This window comes from Doryrhamphus excisus, linkage group LG8 (genome assembly GCF_037039965.1).
Source record: "Doryrhamphus excisus strain RoL-2023G ecotype Guam linkage group LG8, RoL_Dexc_Guam_v1.1, whole genome shotgun sequence".
Classification (NCBI taxonomy): Eukaryota; Metazoa; Chordata; class Actinopteri; order Syngnathiformes; family Syngnathidae; genus Doryrhamphus; species Doryrhamphus excisus.
The window spans coordinates 6,027,334-6,040,987 of NC_136364.1; the positions used below are offsets into that span (position 1 = coordinate 6,027,334).

The 13,654-nt window shown below is 40.2% G+C and overlaps 1 protein-coding gene across 6 annotated transcripts in view; it reads left to right on the plus strand.

Moving 5' to 3' along the window:
* The window catches only part of LOC131134832 (protocadherin Fat 3), a 121,606-nt gene extending 111,605 nt beyond the window's left edge, over nucleotides 1-10,001 (plus strand). For 2 of the 6 annotated variants that reach the window (XM_078792681.1, XM_078792684.1), the window contains 3 exons: nucleotides 2,428-2,487; nucleotides 4,669-4,698; nucleotides 6,971-10,001. In XM_078792681.1, coding sequence (XP_078648807.1) covers nucleotides 2,428-2,487; nucleotides 4,669-4,698; nucleotides 6,971-7,641 — 761 coding nt within the window. In that variant the 3' untranslated portion in view covers nucleotides 7,642-10,001. The remainder of the gene's footprint in view (nucleotides 1-2,427; nucleotides 2,488-4,668; nucleotides 4,699-6,970) is intronic. The other 4 variants (XM_078792685.1, XM_078792686.1, XM_078792682.1 and 1 more) reach the window with 3 other exon arrangements.
* Nucleotides 10,002-13,654: the final 3,653 nt, after the last annotated feature.

Sequence of the window (13,654 nt, forward strand, 5' to 3'; positions counted from 1 at the left end):
CTAGTACAGCTAGTGGAGCTAGTACAGCTAGTGGATCTAATACAAGCTAATGGAGCTAATACAGCTAGTACAGCTAGTGGAGCTAATACAGCTAGTAGAGCTAGTGGAGCTAATACAGCTAGTAGAGCTAGAGGAGCTAATACAGCTAGTAGAGCTAGTGGAGCTAATACAGCTAGTAGAGCTAATACAGCTGTAGAGATAGTGGAGCTAACACAGCTAGTAGAGCTAGTACAGCTAGTGGATCTAATACAGCTAGTGGAGCTAATACAGCTAGTACAAGCTAGTGGAGCTAATACAGCTGGTGGAGCTAGTACAGCCAAGAGAGCTAATACAGCCAGTGGAGCTAGTAGAGCTAGTACAGCTAGTAGAGCTAATACAACTAGTGGAGCTAATACAGCTAGTGGAGCTAATACAGCTAGTAGAGGTAGTGGAGCTAATACAGCTAGTAGAGCTAATACAGCTAATACAGCTAGTGGATCTAATACAGCTAGTAGAGCTAGTACAAGCTAGTGGAGCTAATACAGCTAGTGCAGCTAGTACAGCCAAGAGAGCTAATACACCCAGTGGAGCTAGTACAGCTAGTAGAGCTAATACAGCTAGTGGAGCTAATACAGCTAGTACAGCTAGTGGATCTAATACAGCTAGTAGAGCTAGGACAAGCTAGTGGAACTAGTACAGCCAAGAGAGCTAATACACACAGTGGAGCTAGTAGAGCTAGTACAGCTAGTAGAGCTAGTACAACTAGTGGAGCTAATACAGCTAGTGGAGCTAATACAGCTAGTAGAGGTAGTGGAGCTAATACAGCTAGTGGATCTAATACAGCTAGTAGAGCTAGTACAAGCTAGTGCAGCTAATACAGCTAGTGGAGCTAGTGCAGCTAGTACAGCCAAGAGAGCTAATACACCCAGTGGAGCTAGTACAGCTAGTGGAGCTAATACAGCTAGTGGAGCTAATACAGCTAGTACAGCTAGTGGATCTAATACAGCTAGTGGATCTAATACAGCTAGTGGAGCTAATACAGCTAGTGGAGCTAATACAGCTAGTACAGCTAGTGGATCTAATACAGCTAGTAGAGCTAGTACAAGCTAGTGGAGCTAATACAGCTAGTGGAGCTAATACAGCTAGTACAGCTAGTGGATCTAATACAGCTAGTAGAGCTAGTACAAGCTAGTGGAGCTAATACAGCTAGTGGAGCTAGTGCAGCTAGTACAGCCAAGAGAGCTAATACACCCAGTGGAGCTAGTACAGCTAGTAGAGCTAATACAGCTAGTACAGCTAGTGGAGCTAGTGCAGCTAGTACAGCCAAGAGAGCTAATACACCCAGTGGAGCTAGTAGCGCTAGTACAGCTAGTGGAGCTAATACAGCTAGTGGAGCTAATACAGCTAGTGGAGCTAATACAGCTAGTAGAGGTAGTGGAGCTAATACAGCTAGTAGAGCTAATACAGCTAGTACAGCTAGTGGATCTAATACAGCTAGTAGAGCTAGTGCAGCTAGTACAGCCAAGAGAGCTAATACACCCAGTGGAGCTAGTAGCGCTAGTACAGCTAGTGGAGCTAATACAGCTAGTGGAGCTAATACAGCTAGTGGAGCTAATACAGCTAGTGGAGCTAATACAGCTAATACACCCAGTGGAGCTAGTACAGCTAGTAGAGCTAATACAGCTAGTACAGCTAGTGGATCTAATACAGCTAGTAGAGCTAGTACAAGCTAGTGGAGCTAGTGCAGCTAGTACAGCCAAGAGAGCTAATACACCCAGTGGAGCTAGTAGAGCTAGTGGATCTAATACAAGCTCGTGGAGCTAGTACAGCTAGTGGAGCTAGTACAGATAGTGGAGCTAGTACAGCTAGCAAATATCTTAATTGAAATCTTGGCATTTGAATGAAATATTAATCAAAATATCATCAAAAATCACATTCAAATATGCAATAAACAACTGATTTTTTTATTTTAATGTAAAATTTAGCAATATTGTAGTCATCCTCTTCTTCCCTACTAATTTCACAGTTATGCTGGTTATGGTTTTTCTATAATGCCTGGATAATAATTTATTTTTATGTCTATATGTTTCACAGTTATGAATTGAAACAGCTCGCTAGGACCTCACCGCATAAAGTCCTTTTGAATAATACATAGCATACCAGTCCCTGCAGCATTACAAGCATATATATATATATATATATATATATATATATATATATATATATATATATGAAATATAAAGCATGTTGCTTTTTTCTGTTATTGTTTTCTTTGTTTTATAAATTGCATGCTCGTATGGCGAGGACGTTCGATTCCCATGACGTATGAGAAGCATCTCCAAGTGTGAGAGAACTCTTGATCAGCTGAAAAGGCCGAGACGTTAGCATCCTAGACCGTTATGATGAAGAACTGTATTTGAAAACATATCTCCTTTTTCCTTCCAAAAGCCTCCATCGTGACCGTCATTCGGCTGGTCAATGACGCAGTCGACACAATCGAAAGTGAAGGTAGCATGTCTCATCCACTTTGTGTCTCGTCTCTGACTGTCCTGCTCTCATTTCATGTCGAACGCGCTGACAAAGCAAACGCAGTGGAACCTTGGTTTTCATCGCTTACGGACTTAAACCAAGTTACGTGGGTATCCATATGTTCTCGGGAGCGTTTGAGAGTGTGACCAATCACAGCAGGGCATACTTAGAGGAGGGTCAAAAGCAGGAAGTTCATGGAAAGGTGCAGAATCTGAAAGAGCTAGAAAGCTCTTGTGTGAGTTATTGTGTTGAACTGCTCTACGGGAGTCCATCACTCCATACAAATAGGTCCCATTTAACCAATAAGCTTTCTATTACATTCCTATTAGCAACAGATGCTACATTTGTACTTCTTTCTTGAATTCCATACCGTTTTTCACCTTCTCTAGCAAAGACACTCAGATATACACATTGCACTTGAACACCTCGTTAGCGCAGGGTAGTTATCATCGTTCAAATAAACCATCCATACACACGTAATAAAGACAATTAAATGATTATCAGGCCGGGATCTATCCATAGTGTCCTAACTAATATACCGAGTCACCACCGCAAGGTTGCATTTTTGGGATGTATGATAACTGAGACAATGTATGCTAACTGAGACAATGTACGAAAACTGATTAACAATATTTTTGGAAATAGTTTTCAATGAAAATCGAGGTTCCACTGTAAAACTGTACGGGAAAATCACATGACTGTTCCCGCTCCTCCCACAATGCCTTGTGAGAAGTTGCGTAACTATTTTATTTCCTAGATAAATGTCAAAGTAACAGAGATAATAATTAAATTATTAATATTGTGGTGTCAGGTCAGTCGGGACCAAAGAGTCCCGGGTCAAGTCCAACAGACCAAAGAAAGTCTCAACTAGTTGTTGTTGTCCAGATGCTAGTGTGTTGCTTGACCCCTGCCAAGGTGCCCTTGAGCAACTCCCCCAACCCTCAGAGGTGCAGACAGCGTTTGTGCAGCCAACCTTCCTAGTCCTAGTAGTCCTAGCATGCATGCATGCATGTGGTCTGGTTCTGTGGTGATGGTCCGACCCCCCCTTGTCCAATCATTTACTCCCTGCTCATTTTGGAGGTTAAAAATCTAAAAATAACGTAAACAATACCACCCTTTTCGGGGGGGGGGGGGGCTGGATTTAGAAAGGGGAGATGAGCAACAAATATACCATTTAAAAAGTACAGCTAGTAGAGCTACTGGATATAATACAGCTAGTAGAGCTAATACAGCTAATGGAGCTAGTAGAGCTAATACAGCTAATGGAGCTAGTAGAGCTAGTACAGCTAGTAGCACTAGTAGAGCTACTGGATATAATACAGCTAGTAGAGCTAATACAGCTAATGGAGCTAGTAGAGCTAATAAAGCTAATGGAGCTAGTAGAGCTAGTACAGCTAGTAGCACTAGTAGAGCTACTGGATATAATACAGCTAGTAGAGCTAGTACAGCTAATGGAGCTAGTAGAGCTAGTACCGCTAGTAGAGCTAGTAGAGCTAGTACAGCTAGTACAGCTAGTGGATCTAATACAGCTAGTGGAGCTACTGGAGCTAATACAGCTAGTAGAGCTAGTACAGCTAGTGGATCTAATACAGCTAGTGGAGCTAATACAGCTAGTAGAGCTAGTACAGCTAGTAGCACTAGTAGAGCTAGTGGAGCTAATACAGCTAGTAGAGCTAGTACAGCTAGTAGCACTAGTAGAGCTAGTGGAGCTAATACAGCTAGTGGAGCTAGTACAGCTTGTACAGCTAGCGGTGCTAGTACAGCTACTACAGCTAGTGGAGCTAGTGAAGCTAGTAGAGCTAGTGGAGCTAGTGGAGCTCAGACCTTCACCAAGGAGAAACGATGTGCAAAAGCGAGAGAATAAATGATGGATCCTCGTTTCTTTGTGTTTCTCCATGTGCTGTTAGCTAGCTAGCTGTTAGCTAGCGGCCTACTTGATGGTTATGTGAACATGGAAATGACTCTGTGGGTTCAACGTTCCATTCCCAGTCGTTATATTTTCCAGAAGAATAACATAATTATAGAAGAGAAATAATGGTGTGAATAAGATCATTAAAACAAAAAGGTGATTTAAGACGTTTGCTGAGCTCTGCAACTATGGATTCCATAGAAACATAGAAATGATTAACGCTCTTCTATTGTTGTTCTTCCATCTGACAGTCATGGACCAAAGTCATAACTACAATAGAGGTGACAACATCTATCTACTCTATCTATCTCTATCTACGCTATCTATCTGTCTATCTACGTATCTATCTATCTAACTAAAACGGCGGCCAATATTCGATGTGACGTTTTTCATTTTCCACTTCCTTGGTGATGGCTTTCCTTTTCTTTGACGCATCATGAAGTCATGATTGTCACGTTGTGTTGCTCATGATGTTTATTTCACCGCCAGTTCTCCTGCGAGTCTCGTGTTTTTTCCATTCACCTTGTTGATGGCTACAAAAGTATATATCCAGGGTGATACTTTCACCAAATATTGGATACAGTGTATACTATATATATACATGAATTTGAATATTGGATTGGAGAAAGGCCATAAAGTTGTAATTGTGTGTACCCAATACTTTCATTTTTTTTAATTACTGAAAATGTAGGTCATTTTCATTAACTACGTGTTTTACTTTGTTTATTAAACTGTTTGGCTATGAAAATATAATCTAAATATAAGAACATATTTTATAAAATATAATCATTATATTATATAAAATAATATAATATAATGTCATGTGGTCCCACCAGATGACAAGAAAAAGTGTACATTTTATTGTGGATAAAATAGACTTCCATAGTGAAGATTATTATTAATTGTAGATTAATTGTAGATTAATTTCTCTCTATCTATCCATCTCACTGTCTCTATTTTTTATCTGGAGTCTGTTTTCTGTTGTCCGGATGCAAAGAGTACACTTAATATCGCTTGTGGTGTAATCTTACAATAACTTTATTGTTACCGACAGTAGTACTTTTATGGCGTAAATAGCAATCTACTGCTTGTATCTTTAAATATAAACATGTACTTTTGTCATGGATGAATTCATGCCCGTCCTTTGCTTTGTTGATGTGTGAATACTGCTTACCCCCCCCCCCCCCCCCAGCATGTTTTCTTGTTAGCACAGGACAATCACTCATTGCCTCATTGCTGCCCCCTACCCTACCAGTAGAGAACTGCAGGTTGCTACAAAGTTCAATCCAAATTTGCTAATTGTCTTAACGTAAAATAATAACTTTCTCTATTATTATGGTAAAGTAACTCACACTTTGAAGTACTTTTTTAAAAGAGTTTTGTCCCAACACGGAACGACTTGTACATCCATCTTGGTGATTGTCCTCTGCAAGATTGGAGATTTGATGATTTCATGCATGATATTGTTTCATTGTTTTTCTCCTTTGTTCAGTCAAAAATGTCCCACTCGGAGTGATGCAATCATATTATATTTGCTTTATTTGCATGTAGAGTAGTTTGGAATGGACCAAAAAAAACAAGAATGTCTTTGTTTTTTTTCCAAAGAAAAACATGTATTTCACAAACAATTTTTTCCATTTATTTTGTTTTCATGATTAGAAAAGCCATCTAAAAATCTAAACTAAAACTAAAATCTTCTACCATGCTGTTAACTACTCCCTTCAGAGAGCAGCACAAACTGGGTCTAACAAGGACAGAAAAACGCTGCACAACTCTGCAAGAAGACATATCTGAGAGTGTTTTCCAAAGAAAAACACATTTTAATGCATTTCACAACCATTTTTATCTATTTCACAAACAATTTTAATAATTCAGATGATTTAGAAAGAAGGATGTATATTTTTGCATAGAGGCCTACTATCAACAACTGTCAGTCCTCTGCATCAATCTCCTGGTATGGCTGCTAATCCAAGTTCATCATTTTATAAGGCTAATAGATGATTAGAAAAGACATCTAAAAATCTCTTACCATGCTGTTAACTACTCCCTTCAGAGAGCAGCACAAACTGGGTCTAACAAGGACAGAAAAACGCTACACAAATATGTGAGAGTGTGTAGTTTAAGACAAAGACCTGGCAGCTGCACTAAATAGTAGCCGTCAAACACCAGTGTCAGTATCAACAGTGAAGCGGCCACTTCAGGATGCTGGACTTCATGGCAGGACTGCCAAGGAAAATGCCAGATCTCAGACTGGACAAAAACATTTCCAAGTGATCCCAAACTTTTGAGCGGTATTTCATGTCCTCCTCTAACTCATTTTGCATTTTTGATGCTTGTTGGCTTTGGCGTGCTGCTGTTTCCCATGAGTCCTAGCATGCCGGGATCCAGACCTTCCCCGTTTGCATGTGACAGATGTTTACATGTGATTGACCTTCACCACCTTTGTTGCCTGCGTGTAACACGCCTGATGAGCACACTTGACATTTTGCGCCTATTCCACGCTGAACACTCACATTCCCGACTGGGACTAACCTTCTCCTGTCTCCCGTCCAGCATACCACTGGGACACATCGGACTGGATGCCGAGCACCAGGTTGTCAGACATCGAGGAGGTCCCAGGCCACAAATCGCGTAGCAGAGGAAATGTAGCAGCTCAGCTGGGAGGAAGTACCCATGGAAGTACCCATGGAAGTACCCGTGAACTGGAGTCAGACTACTACCTGGGGGGCTACGACGTCGACAGTGACTACCCTCCCCCCCACGAAGAAGAGTTTTTCAGCCAAGACCAGCTGCCCCCTCCTTTACCCGCTGGAGAAGACTACGCCGAGCCCCCGAGCGCCAACCTGCCGCGTTCCAAGGAGAGCACCTTGAGTTCCGTCGGCACCGGACCTCGGCACGGGAGACCTCACTTCCACCCGAGTCAGTACCTCCCCCCCCATCATCTTCCAATGGCGGAGGCGGTGCTCGGGGACTTCAGTACTTCGCCGTGCGGGCTTACCTCAAAACATCCAGACAGTGACGACTCTGCGTCTTTAAATATGTGCCTGTCAATCAGAGCATCGTCAGCGTCGGACGCGTCAGGCCCGGGTGGGACGGATGACTCTGAACACGGCGGCAGGGTGAACAGTATGGAGGCGCTGCATCACGGCGTCACCGTCGTCACGGATACGCTGCATCACGGCGTCACCATCGTCACGGATACGCAGCAACAAACAGAAGTCTGATTGCTTCCAGTCAAATATGAAAAATGTAATGTTATTTATCAAATGTGGGCCTTTTTACACGGCAAATAAATCCTGACCCCCGACTGTCATTTTCTTGTCGTGCAGAGAAGTAAGAACCACCCTTTGTGGTTCATGTTGGAAGTCATATTTCATGTCATAAAAGTGGATAGAGAATGTGAACGGACTGATGAATCCATAAGCGGATCATATTTCCACGTGAAGCAAACCCAGAGAGGACGAGCGTTAAGTCACGAGGTTGTTTCGAAAGAGTACTTCTTCCTGGAAAAGCATTTTCCCCAACCAAATTCCCATTCCATGTTTTTCCTCCTTGCTTGTACAGATGTCGTTTGACTCGTAACCCCAAATTGTCTATGAAGTTTCTAAAAGTATCTGATGTGGAATGTACCCCCTTAAACCTTGACCAGTATTGTATGAAAGCTAAGGGCTGCTGTTGTTGCTCGAATACTCCATTGTCTGGTACGCCCCCCCCCCCCCCCAAGACTAGAAACCACCAATAGAGGCCGTAAAGGTTTTCTTCATCCCGGTTTTAAAACTGCAGGAATTTACATTTTCCACTGCTGGATCGGTTGTAGAGCTGTAGAACGGGGGTTAGAATCCAAACACCCAATAGCGACCACCCCCCCCCCCCCAACTGAAACTGATTTTCATTTGTGTGAAAACAAACATCTCCGCATAGTAACCACTGCCGTTTGACGCCCCTGCACAACCTGAAGCTTCCCCCCTCCCACTCCCACTCAGGTGAGATCTCCTTGTCATGCCAGTAACAGAAGCCATCCGGACCGCCAAGGTTCGATTTCTCTTCTCATCAGAGAATAAAACTAACAGGGAATTTAGTGGCTTTGAAGGAGACGAGGCCTTTGAGGACATGTTTGTTTTTGTTGTTTTTTTTTTTTTACTGGACTGCACTCAGCACCAGTAACGACCATCATCACTTGGTCCTGCGTCTTGACTGACAGCCAATCCCATCCTCATTTTTGGGGGGTCTACAGCTTTGTTTTGTTGGCACTCACATAGCACAACTAATGTTGCGCAAGACTCACAGATCGTGACAGTGGGAATACCTGATGGAAAATTATATTATTATTATATTATATAATATATAATATTATATAATCCAGCATTTTGCCAAGATTTGGGCTTTCAGGGTCGTATTTCACTTTAATGCAAAAAAAATATTTTCTTTTTGCATTTTGAAGCTCGACTTAGAAGCTCAAAATGATCCAAAAGTACAAAATTGACATTTTTGCTATTTTCTAATTGTTTTTTTTTTTTTTTGATCAGGTGTGTTTTATTTGTACTGTGCATATGATTTCATATAGGAAGGTGTGGCAACTACACGCCCAAACACTAAACACAGCGGGGGTGTCACTAGCGACTGGATCATAAAGAAACACCTCATCCAACAACAGAAATACAAAAGTTACCCCAATGAAAAATCCACCAATCCCCACAGGTACTCGCAGCTGCAGCCATTTTGTTTTTTCGAATGTTTTTTTTTTAAGGTTATATGTGGTGTGATGATGTTTTGTCAAGATGTAAATTTACCTCTGTTGATAAATTGAAGCCCTGGGTGACATCCGCTATGTTGGTGTCGTCCCTCCTGAATGAAAGGCCCTGGAAAGGACAAGTGGAGAGAAAAAAAAGGTGAAAATTCCAACACAGGTCTTGATGGGTTCTATTCTAGTATTTTCCTTTGGAAAAAATATGTATGTTTGGGTTGAAATAATCTCTGTATAGTGTACATACTGTGGGGGGGGTCATTATTTCAACCACTGCCGACCTCTTAAGTTGACCCAAAGACATGAAGGGGTCATCATTGTTACACTTGCTTTATTGGAACAAAGATGGACGGAATATCCAAACAACTTCCTGAATAAATAAATAACATATCTACATTCATTTCTATGTCACTTAAGGCCAGAAGGTTTTTTGGCAATGGAAGTAAATGTCGGTATTCTAGAAAAAAGATGTATTGACACTACAAAGGGATCCTTTGAAAAATACAATATGGACATTCAAAATAAATACCATTTTTTTAAATCGTTTTTTTGTGTGTTTACTGTCTTCAGTGACAGTTATTAGTTCTAATTTATACTATACTATGGTACATTACACCGTAGATTCACTGCGGATTCAGTCTCACACACACTCACATAGCACAACTATTGTTGCGCAAGACTCACATTTCTACATTCATTTCTATGTGACTTGACTTCAATGAGTATTTGATTATGGAGCCATAAGGTTTTTTGGCAATGGAAGTAAATGTCGGTATTCTAGAAAAAAGATGTATTGACACTACAAAGGGATCCTTTGAAAAATACAACATGGACATTCAAAATAAATACCATTTTTTAAATCGTTTTTTGTGTGTTTACTGTTTTCAGTGAGTTACTAGTTCTAATTTATACTCTACTATGGTATATTACATCATAGATTTGCTGCGGATTCACTCACGTAGCACAACTATTGTTGCGCAAGACTCACAGATCTTGACTTGGATTAGATCTTGAGTTTGCATGTTCTCCCCATGCATGCGCGGGTTTTCTACGTGTACTCCGGTTTCCTCCCACATTCCAAAAACATGCGAAGTTAATTGGCACTTTTAAAAGATTGTCCATATGCGCACATTAACATTTTTTTTTTTGGTTGATATTACCATTGCAATTCTATGGAGCATTTTTGAGGAGAAATAATTGTTTCTGCCACTCTAGCTGTGTTGTTGGCATATTTTACCGATACGGATAGGTGGGTGATCCCTGAGATCAATACCACTGAGTCCACGGACAGTACGTACGTCAACGTTGCCGCCATATTTGATGGGTCTGCCCTGTATATGAATACAAGTAAATGGAATTACTTTTATAAAGCATATGGAAGACGACAACTCACATTTAATCAAATACGGCTCTATCCATAAAGAAACACCCATAATGTGACTTTTAACCACTGGAATACTAAATAGGCATGGAATTTCAACCGTCAACCCAAAACGTCAAAATGAACACCACCAGTTGACAATCATGTTTTACTGTTTTCTTTTATTTAGACAAACCCAAATAAAAGGCACATAAAACATTGTGCATGTTTACATAGTTACTCTCCATGAACATACATTTAAAAAAATGTAGGAATGTTTTAACTTTCTGCTAATCAGAAAGCCTAGCCTTCATATATACAAAACTTACCATTGTTAATGATCTAATACAAAATGTTTTTTTTAATAAAAAGATTATTTTTTTCTTGCATGTGTCTATCATAACTAACTAACAAGTCCTCTGATTTGAACGGTTTGTACAAAGATATACATTCATTTGCATTCACAACATCTTCCAAAATTTTACTTCACAAAAATAGCAAAAAAAAAAAAAAGTTTAACTTTATTTCTCCAAATTGCTTTGTTTTTTTTCATGTATTTTCCTATTATCAATTAAAAAAAAACTACATGACACAGTTACTAAAAAACTGTGACTCACAATCAGAAGACATTTCATAACACATACAATGCTAATGCCATAGTTTGGTTGTCAGTAAGATGTCTGCAGCCATTAAAAAAAAAAAGTATTCCTTCACAGTATATTTTCATCTTTCATCACATAACGCATCTTGAGGAGGAAGCATCAAAGTGGAAAAGTCTTGCAAAGTCTTTCAGGCACACTCGTTTACGGCCACTAGAGAAGGACATACGTATGACAGCACATGCATCATTTACCCTAGTTTTTAGTTCATTTTTTTGTTTTTTAGTGTTTTCTTTTCATAAAATCTCTATCGTTCTAACAAAAATGTTCTTCAACTCAAACCTACAATGGACGAGCTCAGTCGTCCACATGCAACATTAGAAATAAAACAGCTTAGATGAATTCAATCTCCGACATCACAATGCATTCCGTATTAGAGCGTTGAAAATGCGGACGCAACCTGGGGAACATCCTGTCATGTCGGCCGACTTAAGTCCTCACCTTGAAACAAATACAGTTTCCCCTCATCACCATATGAGCAGTCCAGAATTGTTTATGGATGGGGAAAATAATCCAGAATGAAAAGTCTGAAGTATCTGATCCCCTACCAACCAGCAAGAATTTGGAAACCAACAGGCTGGCTGTGTGTTTACATGGCACACAAAGTAATCCTATTCCTATTCCTTTCAAATTCAAATGAAAAAACTCCACCTAATATTCAACTCATTATTTGGATAAAGGACACATAATGTCAAATAAATGGAACCTCCCCAATCACAGAAGCGTTAAAAGACCACAAAGACAAGCTGGTTAATGATGCCAAAGGAGTTGGCAGCACCGCTAGCAAGAACTGCACGAGTGAAAAGGTTCCCTTTTCAAGAATGAACACCTGACCGATTCCGACGATGCGATGTGGTCAGATGTGAGACCAACTGAGCTTTTTGACATCAACGCCGTTAGACCAAACGCCGACTATGAGGCCAACAACGCCATCGCTGCTGTGGAAAACGTTACGATTTGAGGCCGGTATTGACGTGCGCAAAACCTGGTGATCAACTACAAGAAACATCGCTTTGGGATCAAAAACTTATTTTCCTCAAATAGAAATTTTGACATTCTTTCTCCGTTACAATAAACTACCATAAAAATTCTGGACTGTTCTTACCTGGATTCGATGGTGGACCTTTTGTGTTTTAACAGTTTTAACAGGTTGGATGACAAAAGAAGCTGACAAGAAACAAAAACTAAGGAATTGTGTGAGACCAGTATGGTAGACCGCTATCACTCGGTAGAGGTGGCACAACGTCCGTCTTTTGCAAGTCTCAAGTCTTTAATCCAGAGTCGCAAGTCAAGTCAAGTCTTAAGCCAAGCCGGATGGGGGTCATGTGCAAAGTCATAGGTTTGAAATTTGAGCACTGTTAGTGTTTCCCAAATGCCGACAACGTTGTGAAATTGAACAAATACACAAGTTGAATACTTTGAACATTTTGCTCAAAATATCAAGTGTTTTCAAGTTAACAGACTGAAGTCCAAGTCGAGTCCAAAGTCGTCAGAACTCACTCAAGTCCAAGTCGAGTCCTCGGGTACTAGGAACAAAAACGTACAAACCCAGCCCTCATTCCCGGCAAAAAACCAAAACAAAACAATGAACTTGACGATTCCTCTTTGGCCTCAATCATACACACTAAGGATTTCAACAATAATCATAATAATAATAATCATTCCAAACAGTTAAAGGTGATTTGTTCTAAATTAGAAGACAACAGACTACGTACCAGGTGAGCCGACCTCTGACCTTTTCTTCAAAAACCACTAAAACAACAAAAATGTGTTCTGACAAAACTTTTCTGGACATGAAAACTATGAACCTCAAAACATTGGATATCATTTCAAAGGGGTAGGTTTGTTTTTCAAATACTGGCCAATTATTTGTCGTTAATAATCAGGTTCCATTTGTAAACCAAAAAGTCTCCTTTTCAATAAATGCCTCCATTAACAATTTGAATATAAAGTGAAACTGAGTTTCAACTTGAGAGAATAAACCGAATAAACTTCTCTTCTCACAACCCAAACGGTCATACAACAATAGGTCATACATACACAGGTCATACTACATAAGTCATACACACACAAGTCATACTTGTTTAGCAGGACATTTTAAAAGTGACAAACTTAATCCAATGTGTCGTGTTCATCGAAGTCGCCAGCGTTGACATAAGCAGTATTGAGTATATGAGCGAGTACAGCGTATCCCCGCATTCTCAGCATTCACGGTTTTCCCCTACAAGCTAAATGCTTCCGGAATAAAAGCATTTTTCTTGTTTGGGTCACTCATAAAGAAAAAGTAAGTGAGGACTGCATATTGGTTATTGTTTACAAGATACAGTTAGCCGGTCAAAATGCTAAAATGATAAATTGCTAAAATCTCTATTGGAAGCGAACTAAATGCGTTCATGTAGAGAAATTTCATTTACGGTATCAGAAATTGACCTTTGTATCAGCTTCCTGGAAACTACTAGGCTGATAATTATAAG